The sequence below is a fragment of the Rana temporaria genome, chromosome 11, assembly GCF_905171775.1.
Source record: "Rana temporaria chromosome 11, aRanTem1.1, whole genome shotgun sequence".
Classification (NCBI taxonomy): Eukaryota; Metazoa; Chordata; class Amphibia; order Anura; family Ranidae; genus Rana; species Rana temporaria.
The window spans coordinates 17360383-17377340 of record NC_053499.1 but is presented as its reverse complement, the minus strand read 5'-3'; the positions used below and the strand labels follow the sequence as shown (position 1 = coordinate 17377340).

At 43.9% G+C, this 16958-nt stretch overlaps 1 protein-coding gene across 1 annotated transcript in view; it reads left to right on the top strand.

The window, feature by feature from the left end:
• Positions 1–16958, top strand: part of LDLRAD3 (low density lipoprotein receptor class A domain containing 3) — a 183511-nt gene that overhangs the window by 93228 nt on the left and 73325 nt on the right. Inside the window, exons 3-4 of the mRNA XM_040328078.1 lie at positions 1842–1967; positions 6302–6436. Of these exons, the coding sequence (XP_040184012.1) occupies positions 1842–1967; positions 6302–6436 (261 nt within the window). The remainder of the gene's footprint in view (positions 1–1841; positions 1968–6301; positions 6437–16958) is intronic.

Below are 16958 nucleotides of genomic sequence, written 5' to 3'. Positions count from 1 at the left end.
TCCGTCCTTCCTGCCTAAGGTGGTATCAAATTTTCACCTTAATCAAGATGTGATTCTTCCATCATTTTTTCCAAAGCCTTCTTCTAAGGAAGAGAGGTTACTACAGTCCTTGGATGTAGTTAGAGCTGTTAAGATTTACTTGGAAGCTACAGCCCAGATTCGTAAGACGGACGTCTTATTCATTCTGCCGGAAGGGCCCAAGAAGGGCCAGGCAGCGTCTAAGGCCACTATTGCTAAGTGGATTAGGCAGACGATTATTCAGGCCTATGGCCTGAAGGGGAAGAGTCCACCCTTATCGGTTAAGGCTCATTCCACTAGAGCTATAAGTGCCTCTTGGGCAGCGTATCACCAGGTCCCTATGGCTCAGGTCTGCAGGGCAGCAACCTGGTCATCTGTCCACACATTTGCAAAATTTTATCAAATGGACGTTAGGAGGAACGCTGATTCAGCCTTTGGGCAGGCGGTACTGCGGGCCGCAGTTTAATCTCCTCTTGTCCGGTGGCACCTCTTGTTTGGTTTTTTCTGGTTGTCTCCCTCCCCTCATGGAGCATTGCTTGGGGACATCCCATATGTAATGGCTATGCTGCTCTGTGTCCCGTGATGTACGATAAAGAAAAAGGGATTTTTATTAACAGCTTACCTGTAAAATCCTTTTCTTGTAGTACATCACGGGACACAGAGCTCCCACCCCTCTTATGGGGAATTTTGGGATGCATATTGCTTGCTACAAAACTGAGGTACTCCCACTATGGGTGGGGGTTATATAGGGAGGGAACTTCCTGTCGGAGAGTGCCAGTGTCCATCACCTGAAGGTACACTATATAACCCATATGTAATGGCTATGCTGCTCTGTGTCCCGTGATGTACTACAAGAAAAGGATTTTACAGGTAAGCTGTTAATAAAAATCCCTTTTTTTTTTTTTTAACCACTTCCATACAGGGCATTTTTACCCCCTTCCTGCCCAGGCCAATTTTCAGCTTTTAGCACTGTTACGCTTTGAATGACAATTGCGCGGTCGTGCGACGTGGCTCCAAAACAAAATTGGCGTCCTTTATTTGTGAAAAAAAAAAGAGCTTTCTTTTCTTGGTATTTGATCACCTCTGCGGTTTTTATTTTTTGTGCTATAAACAAAAAAAGAGCGACAATTTAAAAAAAAAACAACAATATTTTTTACTTTTTGCTATAATAAATATCCCAATTTTTTTTTCTCTCAGTTTAGGCCGATACGTATTCTTCTACATATTTTTGGTAAAAAAATCACAAAAAGTGTATATTAATTGGTTTGCGCAAAAGTTATAGCGCCTACAGAGTAGGGGATTGGATTTATGACTTTTTTTTTATTATTATTTTTTTTTTTTTTTACTAGTAATGGCGGGGATCTGTGATTTTTGTCAGGACTGCGATATTGCGGTGGACAGATCGGACACTGGCTACTGTATAAATGTGACTGGCAGGGAAGGAGTAAACACTAGGGGGCGATCAAGGGGTTAATGTGTTCCCTAGAGAGTGATTCTTACTGTGGGGGGAGGTGACTGATGGTGTGTCCCTATGTACAGGTTTTATAAAACTCCCAAGAACTAGTAAAATTAAGATATTCCCTTCAAGTGGAGTGAGTGGTATGGTGGCAATCTCATAAACATTGTAAGTAGAGTTTATCACCTGTCTTGTTGCATATGTGTGTACCATCCTTATGCATCGTGGTCAGGGGGGGGAAGTGCTCAGAAATTGTTTGTTTTTGCAGATTTCATTTCACCTGCTTGCATGCTTTTTTGTCTTTTTTGGCCATTGACTTAAAGAACATTCAAGAATCTTCCTGAACATCTTTTCTCCTTTTTTGCAGCTAAAGCCAATTCAAAGTGTGGTCCGACGTTCTTCCCATGTGCCAGTGGAGTGCACTGCATCATCGGACGCTTCCAGTGCAATGGACTTGAGGACTGTCCGGACGGCAGCGACGAGGAGAACTGCAGTGAGTCTTTTGGACTTTGTAGCTAATATAAGTTAATGTCATCTAACTGGATGTGTTCTAAAATGTTGACGGCGCTTTGTAAATTCTGTAATGCCTGGTACACACTATCATTTTTTTATAATTTCTTTTTATATTTTTTTAACCCAGCGGGCTGTACCAAAAATAAAAACTGAAGTGCTCAGGAGGAGCTGCTGTACTATCTGATGTTAGTACTGTGATCTCCCTGCTGAGTGATTGTGTTCTGACAGGGGGACTGCCGTCCCACCAAAACATACCGGTCAGCGCTCGCAGCAATTGGCTGCCAGTGCTGATCAGATGCTGGGTTTCCCAACCTGCCCATTCAACAGAAGCCGGCCAGGCTGGTGTACACATGGTCTGTTGAACCAGCCAATATTTGGCCATGTGTACCAGGCTTAAAGGGGTTGTAAAGGTACAATATATTTTTTTTCCCTAAATCACTTTCTTTACCTTAGTGCAGTCCTCCTTCACTTACCTCATCCTTCCATTTTGCTTTTAAATGTCCTTATTTCTTCTGTCTGTAACTCCACACAGTAATGCAAGGCTTTCTCCCTGGTGTGGAGTGTTGTGCTCGCCCCCTCCCTTGTACTACAGGAGAGTCAGGACGCTCTCTATGTTGCAGATAGAGAAAAGAAGCTGTGTGTTAGTGGGCGTCCTGACTCTCCTGTAGCCCAAAGGAGGGGGCGAGCATGACACTTCACACCAGGGAGAAAGCCTTGCATTACTGTGTGGAGTTACAGAAAGAAGAACAGGAAGTGAGGATTTCTCAGAAGAAATAAGGACATTTAAAAGCAAAAAGGAATGATGCACTAAGGACTGCACTAAGGTAAAGGAAGCGATTTAGGAAAAAAATAAATTGTACCTTAACTTCCTCTTTAAAGGGGTTGTAATGTGCCACTTACCTACAGAAGAAGCCCGCAATGTCAACGCTGTCTAATGGTTTCCATCTTCAACCTCTCTTCCGGGGCCGTGGACTCTGGCTCTGCTATTGGCCGGAGTCGCGTGATGTCACTCCCGCACATGCACGCCGGTGCCGACGGTCAAGGCACAAGCATTATAGAAACGTCACGGATCGTGCCCTTTCTTCAGTGCGCATGCGCCGATTATGCCGTCGTATATGGCAAATATTTCCAGTACCTACAGGTAAGCCTTATTATAGGCTTACCTGTAGGGAAAAGTGGTTGTACAGGGTGTACAACCACTTTAATCCACTTCTTCGTTTATAATGAGGGTCAGGAAATTATTAAAAAATATACAGGACTTGCATAGGGATGCATCGGTATCGGTGCCATTACCAAGCATTTGTGGGATTATTGGTATTCGCCTGAATACTGCCGATACCGAAACTGATACAAAATGGATTGGTACAAATTGTGCAAATTGTACTGTAAAGAATCACATGTCATTTCCCCCACTGCTCCTGTGTGCGTATAGACCGAGATTAAAGCGCCAACTAGTGGGCAGTTTAAACAAATGTTAGAACTCGCAGTACATATCTGGCCACATGCAAAGTAATCTACATAGGTGTCCTGGTCTGCCGATGATGGCAAATCGGAGCCTCTGGAGAAGGAGATGTAGAGGCAGTCCACCCCCAAGCTGACATCACTTTTGCCTTATACCCACGGGGTCCCAGAAATTCTCCTCCAGCCCTGTGAGCACCTCTAGTGGTCCTAATTTTGCATTTGACCAGGTATGTACCGTGAGTTCTAACCTTTCTTTAAACTGCCCTCCTAGATGGCACTTTAATCCCTTTATAGATTACACCGCAAAGTATCAGTAGTTTGTATCGGTGAGCACTTGACTGAAAGTTTCAGTACTTCTACCGGCTGATAAAAAAAAAATAATGGTATAATTTCCTAGGGGTGCTGGCAGTCCTGTCTGGGCACGTGTCCAGAGCTGTCTTAATGAGAGGGCACACCTGGGCACTGCCCAGGGGACCCAGCTGCATGGGGGGCTCCTGCACTTTGCCCAAAGCAGCTGGTCCTAGAGCCCACCCTTCCCCAAAATTGGGGGCCCCATGATGGCACTGAGAGTGATAGATACACAGGGGAGGCAGTCTGCCTCCTACCTACCTGATGTCTGTTTACCTGCACTGTCATCATTGTAGGGGCCCCAGAGCATTACTCTGCCCAGGGGCCCAAGATGCTATTAAGATGGCCCTGCACGTGTCATTGCTTTTTGGTATCCCTGGTGTGTGGAGGGGTGGGGGGGGCTAGATGGAGGTCATTGCCCCACCCCCGTTGCGGAACACGGGACCATACACCCTACTCACTTTTGGAGGCAGCCCACCTCCTGTCTATTTTTGGGGCTGGGGTTGTTCCTGGGTTGGACTATATGCTTTTTGTGCACCCCACCCTACATTACCTTCTCAACATTGTATTGTTTCCCCTCCTTTTGGGGTCACTATGTTTTACACCATACCTCGGAATGCTGAACTTTTTCGAATGAGCTGTTGTTAAAATTGCTCTTGTTATCCCTTTTCTTTTTCTGTTTTTTTTGCCATTTGATTTTTGGTTTTGTTTCTTTTTGTGTGCATTTTTTGCTCAACATGATCACTGAACAATAGTCACTTTACGACCCTGCGAGGTCGATCGTCTTGTGTCTTATAATATGACGGGGATGTCTTGTCAAATAAATACAGATTATACGGAAAAAAAATGGTATCGGCGCTTAGGCGCAGTTCTTGAACTGTATTTGGCGCTTAACAAATAATAAAAATCAAATCAAATCAAACCCTAGACTTGCATATAAACGGCTCTTATGCTCTGTACACATGATCGGTCAATCCGATGAGAACAGTCTGATGGATTTTTCCATCAGTTAACCGATGAAGCTGACTGATGGTCAGTCATGCCTACACACCATCGGTTAAAAAACGATCGTGTCAGAACGCGGTGACGTAAACCACGTACGACAGCACTATAAAGGGGAAGTTTAAATCTAATGGCGCCACCCTTGGGGCTGATTTTGTGTTGGTAAAAGACGATTCACGCTTTTCTGTCTGTTACAGCGTGAGGAATGTGCCATCTCTATAACGAACGCTAGTTTTACCAGAACGAGCGCTCCCGTCCCCTAATTTAGTCTGAGCATGCGTGGATTTTTAACCGATGGACGTGCCTACAAACGATCGTTTTTTTTCTCTATCGGTTAGGTATCCATCGGTTAATTTTAAAACAAGTTTCACATTTTTTAACCGATGGGGCCTACACACGATCGGTTTGGTCTGATGAAAGCGGTCCATCAGACCGTTCATTCTCATCGGATTGACCGATCGTGACCGGCGTGTTCGAAAAAAGTCCTGTGTATTACCAGCAATGATAACCTAAAGGAGATTGTTGAATCAGATTTTAACTTTAGAAGATGTACATAAATATGGGGAGCTGTAAAAACTCCATTCCGATGATGTTCCTGGTGGGAAGTAAACCCTGGACCCCACTCATAAAGGCATGTAGCCAGATTCAAGTAGGGCACCGCACCTTTAAGGCGGCGTAGCGTATCGTATTTACGCTACGCCGCCTTAAGTCAGAGAGGCAAGTACTGTATTCACAAAGTACTTGCCTCCTAACTTACGGCGGCGTAGCGTAAATGGGGCCGGCGTAAGCGCGCCTAATTCGAATGAGGATGAGGGGGCGTGTTTTATGCTAATGGGGGGTGACCCGACGTGATTGACGTTTTTTACGAATGGCGCATGCGCAGTCCGTGTACATATCCCAGTGTGCATTGCTCCAAAGTACGCCGCAAGGACGTATTGGTTTCGACGTGAACGTAAATTACGTCCAGCCCCATTCACGGACGACTTACGCAAACGACATACAATTTTAAAATTTCGACGCGGGAACGACGGCCATACTTAACATTGGGTACGCCACCTAGGGGGCAGCTTTAACATTACGCGGCGTATCTCTTACGGAAACGGCGTATCTTTACTGCGACGGGCGCACGTACGTTCGTGAATCGGCGTATCTAGGCATTTACATATTCTACGCTGAACTCAACGGAAGCGCCACCTAGCGGCCAGCCTAAATATTGCACCCTAAGATACGACGGCGCAGGCTGTCGTATCTTAGCTAGGTTTAAGTGTATCTCTGTTTTGAGAATACACTTAAACTTACGACGGCGCAGATTCAGAGTTATGTCGGCGTATCTACTGATACGCCGGCGTAAATCTTTCTGAATCTAGCTAATGATTGCTTATTTCTAAGTCCTTGCCAATGGTGCAATGTCAGAACTATGAACAGTTTATTGTATTTTTGGATGTGAATGCAGAAGTGATATACTCGGCATCTTACGTATACCGTTCTGTTCCTCTCTTCTAGCTGCTCACCCGCTGCTCTGCTCTACGTCTCGCTTCCACTGCAGGAACAAGCTGTGTATAGACAAGAGCTTCGTCTGCGACGGGGAGAATAACTGCAAGGACAATAGTGATGAGGAGAACTGTCCGAGCTCACAAGGTAAAGTCACAATTCACTAATTTCATTGGTTTGTGCTTTCCTGAGCCCCTGATAATAACTTTGATTTGGTCAGTCTATAAAACGTACAGGAGGGTGCAAATGCCTAGGCCCTATTGCATTACCAAAACCACTTTTAGTAACAAGCATAAGCCAAAAATATACTCCCAAAACATGAATACAAGCAAGCATAATGGAGATCACATCTAGCCCTGGGGCGACCCAAACATATTCAGGTTATTATGTTGACATGTTTCAGGGCATTTGCCCCCTCTCTCCTTTCTGAGAAAGGGAGTACGTCCCCCAAAACACAACCCACACTGCGCTTTGTGAATGGTCCCACAGCCTTATAGGACCTGTGACGTGTCCCAAAAGGCTGTGGGGAAGAGGTCAGAGGTCAAAGTGCTCTCCCCCATGGAAGAGGTCAGAGGGCTCTCCCCCCATGGAAGAGGTCAGAGGGCTCTCCCCCCATATGGAAGAGGTCAAAGGGCTCTCCCCCCATATGGAAGAGGTCAAAGGGCTCTCCCCCCATATGGAAGAGGTCAAAGGGCTCTCCCCCCATATGGAAGAGGTCAAAGGGCTCTCCCCCCATATGGAAGAGGTCAAAGGGCTCTCCCCCCATATGGAAGAGGTCAAAGGGCTCTCCCCCCATATGGAAGAGGTCAAAGGGCTCTCCCCCCATATGGAAGAGGTCAAAGGGCTCTCCCCCCATATGGAAGAGGTCAAAGGGCTCTCCCCCCATATGGAAGAGGTCAAAGGGCTCTCCCCCCATATGGAAGAGGTCAAAGGGCTCTCCCCCCATATGGAAGAGGTCAAAGGCCTCTCCGCCCATGGAAGAGGTCAAAGGCCTCTCCCCCCCCCCATGGAAGAGGTCAAAGGGCTCTCCCCCCCCCCCATGGAAGAGGTCAAAGGACTCTCCCCCCCCCCCCCCATGGAAGAGGTCAAAGGGCTCTCCCCCATGAGCTGTAAAGTTATGATATTGCCAGCATGGGTTGCAGGTCCTTCCCTTCTTTTGACCCCCCCCCCCCACATGCTAAAGCGTCCTCTTCTGCCTACCCCTGGGCCCGGCGCTGGCGTTGCCAGTATCTGTAAAGCATAACCAGGGATAACGAGTCAGGATAAGAAAGTTACTTTCAGGTAAAAGTTGCAGTATTAAGGCGATCTGAGAACTCGTCTTCAGCAGACGCTTCTGCTCTTTGTGAATCATTGACAAGTATCTAGAATAGCCCAGAGTTCCAGACACAGTTGCCCCAATTTACCTTCGATAAGAAAAGGCTTCTGATCTCCGTCAATGAAAGAGATCCGTGAAATAGGAACACAGCCGTGATCCTTTCATGTCCTCTCTGAGACTTGGGGGTAAGAGTACAGCACAGGAGGCCTCAGGGGAGCCAAGCCCTCTGAAAGTGATATATCAAAGCGGCGAGGAGAGGAAGCCGGAATCTGCTGACTTCAGAATTATCCGAAACGGCGCAGGAGCTGCGAGGCAAAACTGCAACCTCAGTGTGGCGGGATGCACGCTACACCGACCCATTCTTCTATTTTTTTTTTTTTTTTCCTTTCCCTGTTGGAGATTAGCGAGTTCCTTTTCCCTTTAAGAAATAACATGTTGTCATTTCCTGGGCTCGCTTAGTCTGCCGGCAGCCATTTATTATCTGCGGAGCACCAGGATGACTGGATCATTAGGAACAATGCCGTTTTCTGCTTGATGATTCTAAAAATAAGATAATCTTGTGAATTTATTTACATATTATACGCAGGTGCAAAAACCCGATTCGTCATCTAATTATGCAACACCCACCGCGAGGCTGCAGAGTTTAGATTGCAAAGTTTTAATATATATATTGTATTTATTGGCGTATAACACTCACTTTTTTACCCTGAAAATGGAGGGTAAACTGTGCCTGCGTGTTATACGCAGGGGGCTGTGGAAAGTTATTTTCCTGAAACTTCCCTCTTAAAGTTAGGGTGCGTGTTATACGCCGATAAATACGGTGTGTGTGTGTGTGTGTGTATATGTGTATGTGTATGTGTGTGTGTATATATATATATATATATATATATATATATATATATATATATATATATATATATATATATATATATATATATAAAACTCAACGTGTGTATGTATGTATGTATGTATGTATGTATGTATGTATGTATGTTCCAGCATCACGTCCAAACGGCTAAAGATATTAACATGAAACTTGGCACACATGTTACTTATATGTCAGCAACAAACATAGGATAGGTGGTTTAACCCTTACCCACCCCCATTTGCCATGGTCGGGGTTTTCCTTTAAAGTCCCATTCAACTCTATGGGAAATACATGTTACTTCATAACTTCCAAACGGCTGTAGATATTTCGATAACACTTGGTCACATGTTACTTATATGTCCACTTAAACTATAGGATAGTTAATTTATCCCTTAACTACCCCCATTTGTGAGGGTCGGGGTTTTTGTTTAAAGTCCCATGTAAATCAATGGGAAATGTATGTTCCCACATAACTTCTGTACGCCTGGAGATATTTCAATAATACCTGGTACACATATTACTTATATGCCAAATAAAAATATATGACAGTTAAATTAACCCTTACCTACACCCTTATATAAAAGATTGGTATATTTATATTACTATGCTTTTCCTCCCCAAAAGGTTAAGATAGGAAGACCAGGCAACGCCGGGTATTCAGCTAGTGTGTATATATATATATATAATACACACACACACACACACACACACACACACACACACACACACACACACACACACACACACACATATATATATATATATATATATATATATATATATATATATATATATATATATATATATATATATATACACATACATACATACATACAGTACAGAGCAAAAGTTTGGACACACCTTCTCATTCAAAGAGTTTTCTTTATTTTCATGACTATGAAAATTGTAGATTCACACTGAGGCATCAAAACTATGAATGAACACATGTGGAATTATACATAACAAAAAAGTGTGAAACAACTGAAAATATATTTTATATTCTAGGTTCTTCAAAGTAGCCATCTTTTGCTTTGATTACTGCTTGGCACACTCTTGGCATTCTCTTGATGAGCTTCAAGAGGTAGTCATCTGGCGCAGCACCCCATCACTCTCCTTCTTGGTCAAATAGCCCTTACACAGCCTGGAGGTGTGTTTGGGGTCATTGTCCTGATGAAAAATAAATGATGGTCCAACTAAACGCAAACCGGATGGAATAGCATGCCGCTGCAAGATGCTCTTGTAGCCATGCTGGTTCAGGATGCCTTCAATTTTGAATAAATCCCCAACAGTGTCACCAGCAAAGCACCCCACACCATCACAGCTCCTCCTCCATGCTTCACAGTGGGAACCAGGCATGTAGAGTCCATACGTTCACCTTTTCTGTGTCGCACAAAAACATGGGGGTTGGAACCAAAGATCTCAAGTTTGGACTCATCAGACCAAAGCACAGATTTCCACTGGTCTAATGTCCATTCCTTGTGTTCTTTAGCCCAAACAAGTCTCTTCTGCTTGTTGCCTTTCTTTAGCAGTGGTTTCCTAGCAGATATTCTACCATGAAGGCCTGATTCACACCGTCTCCTCTTACTAGTTCTAGAGATGTGTCTGCTGCAAAAGGTGGAAGAACCTAAAATATGAAATATATTTTCAGTTGTTTCACACTTTTTTGTTATGTATAATTCCACATGTGTTACTTCATAGTTTTGATGCCTTCAGTGTGAATCTACAATTTCCATAGTCATGAAAATAAAGAAAACTCTTTGAATGAGAAGGTGTGTCCAAACTTTTGGTCTGTACTGTGTATATATCTATCTATCTATCTATCTATCTATCTATCTATCTATCTATCTATCTATCTATCTATCTATATATATATATATATATATATATATATATATATATATATATATATATATATATATATATATATATATATATATATATAATATATATATTGTGCAAAAGTTTTAGGCACGTGTGAAAAAATGCTGTTAAAGGGGTTGTAAAGGTACAATTTTGTTTTTCCCTAAATAGCTTCCTTTACCTTAGTGCAGTCCTCCTTCACTTACCTCATCCTTCCATTTTGCTTTTAAATGTCCTTATTTCTTCTGAGAAATCCTCACTTCCTGTTCTTCTGTCTGTAACTCCACACAGTAATGCGAGGCTTTCTCCCTGGTGTGCATTATCAGGGAGAGTACTGTGATTTTGTTTAACAATGATAAATACCTGGAAGTGTTCTACTTACACATTACTTGGCATGTCTAAGTGTACTTAACGTGAAAAATATTAATGATACTAGCTTCACCTAAATATTTAATAGAGAAACATATCTCTGTATTGTGTTTTAAAATATTTATTTTTATTTGCTGTTTCTGTCCAAATGGGGAGATTTATCTTCCAATTTTAATATTCATAGGCTGCCCCCACACACACGTTCCAAGTATCTCTGCCCCTTTACCAACCAATTCCAGATTGTGTGCCAGTTAGCTCAGACCCCGTTGCCGATAATCTCTGCCAGCAGGTACTAGAGACCTGAAGGAACATTCGGTGCAGTACCACAGGGATTCCCTAGGGGACTACTTCTCCATGTTTCATGCGAGAAGGGCAGCCCATTGAAATTAATAGCAAGAAATGATGGCAACTCGATTGCTTCTTTTTACATTTGTTTTTTGCGCACTAACAGCAGTGCAACATCTAAAGTGCTAACATATTTTGGCCGGAGCCTTCTTACTTTGAAATTAATAGGCTGCTCTGGTCTAGTGTCTGACTTGTACGCCTCTCTGACTGATACCTTTAAGATCCTACACACTTCCCCATGTTCCGAAATGGGAGATTGAACTTTGGACCCGTCCAATTGGAACTGAATATAACTTGACTCATCTAAATGTGTTCCAGAATATATTTGCCCAGGAGAATGCCTATACGTTACTCTCCCGCTGGTATATGACCCCGGTGTGTATAGCCAAATTGGTTCCCTCAGCATCTCCCATGTGTTTTTGTAGAAGTTGGGAACCAGGCATCCCTTTTCATATTTGGTGGTCATGCCCGAATGCTCTGTTTCCGGACTACAGATCAAGTTTCCTTCGTACAAGTCCCCTGCGAAGCTTTGCTCCATAAGTCAATCCCATCTCTGACTTAAACCCAAAGGAAGCTGATGGGGTTTGTGTTTCTGGCGCCCCGACCGACTCTTGCAAAGGCTTAGTGCCAACAGTTCCTTATCTTTGCTGAGGTCAGGCAAAGGCTTATAGAAACCACGATCCACAAAAACTCGCTTCTATACTCGCTGACTCCCATGCTAAATTTTTTAAGATTTGGGGGTTTGTGTTTGAAAATTTGGGGTTTGTGTTTCTGGCATACTCTTGCAAAGGCTTGGTGCCAACCATTCCTCAACTGCACTGAGGTAAGGCAATGGCTTATGGGAACCATGATCCACAAAAAACTCACTTCTATACTGATTTCCATGCAAAATTTTTAAAGATTTGGGGTTTGTGTGTTTCTGGTGGCCTGGCGAACTTTTGCAAAGGCTTGGCGTCAACCATTCCTTAACTGCACTGAGGTCAGGTAATGGCTTATGGGTACCATGATCCATGAAAAACTCACTTCTATACTGATTCCCATGCAATTTTTTTGAAGATTTGGGACCTTTGGTTATCCTACAATGACCATCTAAACCTGGACCACTCCTTACTCTTCGTGATTAACGGAGATTGGATGGCCCACTTCTTCACTGTGCCATGGTCTGAACCACGTGGGAACTCCCCTTTCCTTCCCTGGCAAACCCTTTCTCTTACACCCCCCTTTTCTTTTTCTTTACTACTCTCTTACTGCATTCAGGTGGAGGCTTCCTATTCTTCCTCTTCTCACTCGGAGTTCTCTCTTGGACTCCATCCACTTTCTCTCTTTTCCCTTGGTAAAGGCCACTATCTCCACTGTCCGCTGTCCATGTTTACTTGTCCACCTTTTGAAATGCCCACTCTAGGGCTTATTTGTGATCTTGTTCAGTTGACAATGTATGTACCATTTTTTCACCTGATGGGAATGATCCCATATATCCACCTCAAATATTTTTTTTTCTTTTGCCTATGCCGTTTTCTCATGGATAAGACAATCTGTACCTTTTCTGTTACACAATTAAAAAATCAATAAAAAACCTTTTGTAAATAAATTATTAGGCTTCCCTACACACGTGCCCCATCGTAGCTGTATGGTGTAAACAATGGGTGCTCAACTTGTGGCCCTCCAGCTGTTGCGAAACTACAAGTCCCATGAGGCATTGCATGGCTGACAGGTGCAAGCATGACTCCAAAAGGCAGAGGCATGATGGGACTTGTAGTTCTGTTTTAGCTGGAGGGCCGCAGGTTGAGGACCCATGGTGTAAACCTAGCCTTAGGCCTTGGCTTTCCAACGTGAAATAAACATAGCCACAGCTGCCCCTGGGTTAGGAGGGTGGTGGGAGTTGCTCTGCTTTTCCTGGGACCAGAACTACTGGAGTTCTTGGGAGATTGAACTTTTACGGAGGTGTCTTATTTTCCATCGACATTAAAGCGGGGTTCCAACCACAATTAGCATTTTTTAAATGTATGTCCTTTCATCCTGCGTTTTTATAATATAAATCCGGTCACTTACTATTTTACAATCCGCCACCGCTCCGCATAGTTATTCAAAAAAGATGGTTTATAAAACTATGTCCACACCGTTGTCATTTTGCTTGTGGGCATTGTGAAGCCCACAAGCACTTACTTCCTGGAAGTCTTGGATGGGGAGTGATAATTGGGTAGCACACTGCATCCTGGGAAATGATGACACACATTTCTCAGGAGCATTAGAGGGAGATAATGTCAGGATCCTAGGTGATTCCAAAGGCAGATTTCGTGGGACTGCATAGCAACAGGCATTTCCAGATGAGTAAACTTTTTTTTTTTTTTTCTTTTTTAGGTCTAATGAGCACAATAATGAAAAAAAAGTTTTGGGATGGAAACTCCACTTTAATTATGTATTTGGGATCATTCGCGTTCTTGTAGTTATAAAGGTGATCTTGCGGAGCACAAGGCGACCCAGCGAAACGTGTCGTAATGCCAGACAGGCGTCAAAATGACATCGTCATGGCAACCTGGGCAATTTGGAAGTAATTCAGCAGAGCTGAAAAGGCTCCTGGCCGCCAGGAACACAGACCCAAGTGTCAGATTGATAATGGAAGTGCACATTACTGTTTAATAAGTTTGCAGGAGGCCCAATGGACTTTGAGAAACCAATGTGTTTCACACACCTAGTCTAAAACTGCCTTTCCGCTTGGCATTTACAAAACAAAATGTAACCCCGTACTTCATGCAGAGTATTTAATGCGACGGAGAGAAAAGAAAATGCGCTTGGCATTTATGAGCTTTTTGGTTGGCAATATTGTGTGCGCATTGTTGCACCCATGAGGATGAAATATTATAACGTAACATTTTTTTGAATATTTTGCCATAATAGCAGACTGCCAGCAAGAAACTTATTGGGGGTGATTAACAGGGAGTTAGGCCGGCGTATCAGTAGATACGCCGACCTAACTCGGAATCTACGCCGACGCAAATGTAAGCGTATTCTGGTAACCAGATACGCCTAAATTAGGCTCAGATACGAGCGGCGTAAGTGTCTTACACCGTCGTATCCTAAAGTGTAATTTTTAGGCTGGCCGCTAGGTGGCGCTTCCATTGCGGTCGGCCTAGAATATGTAAATGAGTAGATACGCCGATTCACGAACGTGCGCTTGCCCGACGCAGTAAAGATACGCCGTTTACGTAACGCACTTTCAGGCCTAAAGTTATTCCATCAAATAGCTGGAATAGTAATGTTAAGTAGTATGGCCGTCGGTGGGTGGAGTCGTGATGTCAGTAGACTCCCCGCTCTCCTCTACACTCCCCTTGTCAACATGCATTTTTTCCTTGTGTGTTCCTTACACTAAATTCTGCTATGATCAGTAACATCCAGTCAAAATCCAGAAAAGTAACCACATGACTTTAGAAAAGGAGTGGGGGTGGGAATTTAAAAAATAATGCCTGTCTCCAGGCTAGTGCATGAGATATGTAAATAACCTGTCACTCACAGCAAGGGGGCGGAACGGACTAAGGTTTTTCTCTGTAAGTCCGTTTTATTTCACTAAACAATAAGAGGATTGCTCAGAGCTGGATTAACTCTGTGTGGCAAGACTGGGCACAGATGATAGGAAATCGTATACTGTACATTGTAAAATATATATAAAAAAAAAAAAAAATTGGGTTTACATCCACTTTAAGGCTTGACATGTTCGATATCCATTTATTTGGCACAACCTCATGCTTTTTATATTTTATGGAAAAAAAATGGTCAATAAATTGTGTGCCCTGAAATTAAAGTGATATTAAAGTCCTTGTTTTTTTTCTGTTTTAAAAATAACTAACTTTTACTTACCTGCTCTGTGTAGTTGTTTTTGCACAGAACAGCCCCGATCCTCCTCTTCTTGGGTCTCCTGGTGGTGCTCCTGGTCCCTCCCTCCCTTTTTGAGTTCCCCCACAGCAAGCAGCTTGCTATGGGGGCACCAGAGCCGAGCTGCAGCTCCGTGTATACATTCAGACACAGGGCCATGGTTTGGCCCTGCCCCCTCTCTCTCTCCTCATTGGCTAACTGACTTTGACAGCAGCAGGAGCCACTGATGCTCCCTACTGTTTTTCAGCCAATCGGAAGTGAGAGTCCCGGATGGCCGAGGCACTGGTGGTTGGATATAGATGGGGCTCAGGTAAGTATTGGGGGGCTGCTGCATACAGGTTTTTTTTGATGCATAGAATGCATTAAGATAAAAACCTTCTGCCTTTAGAACCACTTTACTGATGACTAGTAGACACTTTTAAAGCGTTGCCATTGGAGAGTTCAGGGCACTGAAGTTGGTCGCTGTTTCACAGAGGTAAGCGATTTTACGTCTTGACATGTTGGGTATCTATTTATTCGGAGCAACCTCCTCCTTTATATATTATGAAAAAATGGCAATATATTGTGACGGTGTGCCCTAAAATGAACTTTAGGGGATTTTGTTTTACTGACATTTTTGTGTTTGAGTCATTGCACTAATATCAGGTGACATAAAGAAAAATTGGAACTACCACCATTTAAAGTGGTTGTAAACCCTTGTGACGTCATCGCAGCTCCGGCCAATCGCATCGCCGGAGCCAAGATACCCAGAAGTAACCCTCGGGAGAGATGTCCCCGGCCGGAGGGGGGTACGACAACCGCTGCGGGGGCTTCGATGTAAGGTAAGTAATTCATAATGAGCTAGTATGCTATGCATACTATCCCATTATGCCCTTTGTCTTGCAGGGGTTCCCCCCCCCCCCCAAGGGTTTACAACCATTTTAATTGTGCAGGGTGTTTTGCTGTTAGAAAATATATTACATTTCTTGCCCGGCCTATAGCAAAATGACGACCAGGCGGGACTTTTGTCGATCCGGGTGGATGTTATATGAGGTCCTCCCAGATCGTGACACATGGATGGCATGAAAGGAAGCCATCCATTGTTTACAATTGTGATGTGATCTGCTGTGCTTGGTCACAGCGGTCACATGGTACCGGCAGCAGGTCGGTACACTGACCATTAATCAGCTGGACACAACCGATGACTGATTAGTGTACCATGTGACCGCTGTGATCAGTCATCGGTTGTGTCCAGCTGATGACTGGTCAGTGTATCTGCCCACTGCCGGTACCATGTGATCGCTGTGATCAGTCGGTTGTGTCCAGCTGATGACTGGCATTAAAGGAAGCCATCCATTGTTTACAATTGTGATGTGATCTGCTGTGCTTGATTACAGCGGTCACATGGTACCGGCAGCGGGCCAGTACACTGACCAGTCATCAGCTGGACACAACCGATGACTGATCAGTGTACCATGTGACCGCTGTGATCAGTCATCGGTTGTGTCCAGCTGATGACTGGTCAGTGTATCTGCCCGCTGCCGGTCCAGCTGATGACTGGCATGAAAGGAAGCCATCCATTGTTTACAATTGTGATGTGATCTGCTGTGCTTGATTACAGCGGTCACATGGTACCGGCAGCGGGCCTGTACACTGACCAGTCATCAGCTGGACACAACCGATGACTGATTAGTGTACCATGTGACCGCTGTGATCAGTCATCGGTTATCTGCCCGCTGCCGGTACCATGTGATCGCTGTGATCAGTCGGTTGTGTCCAGCTGATGACTGGTCAGTGTATCCACCTGCTGCCGGTACCATGTGATCGCTGTGATCAATCACAGCAGATCACATGACAATTGTAAACAATGAATGACTTCCTTTCACGTCACCCATGTGCAAAAACAGCAGTGGCAGTGAAAGGGTTAAGCTCCTTTGAATCCTGGCATGTGCACTCCTTATTACCAACCTATCAAGACCTTTTGTTTTTGTAGTTGCGCAGGCTATTAAAATCGCCAGCTTATTAAAAAAAAAATAGCGCAGTTAAGAAGAAATCCCTATTATTGA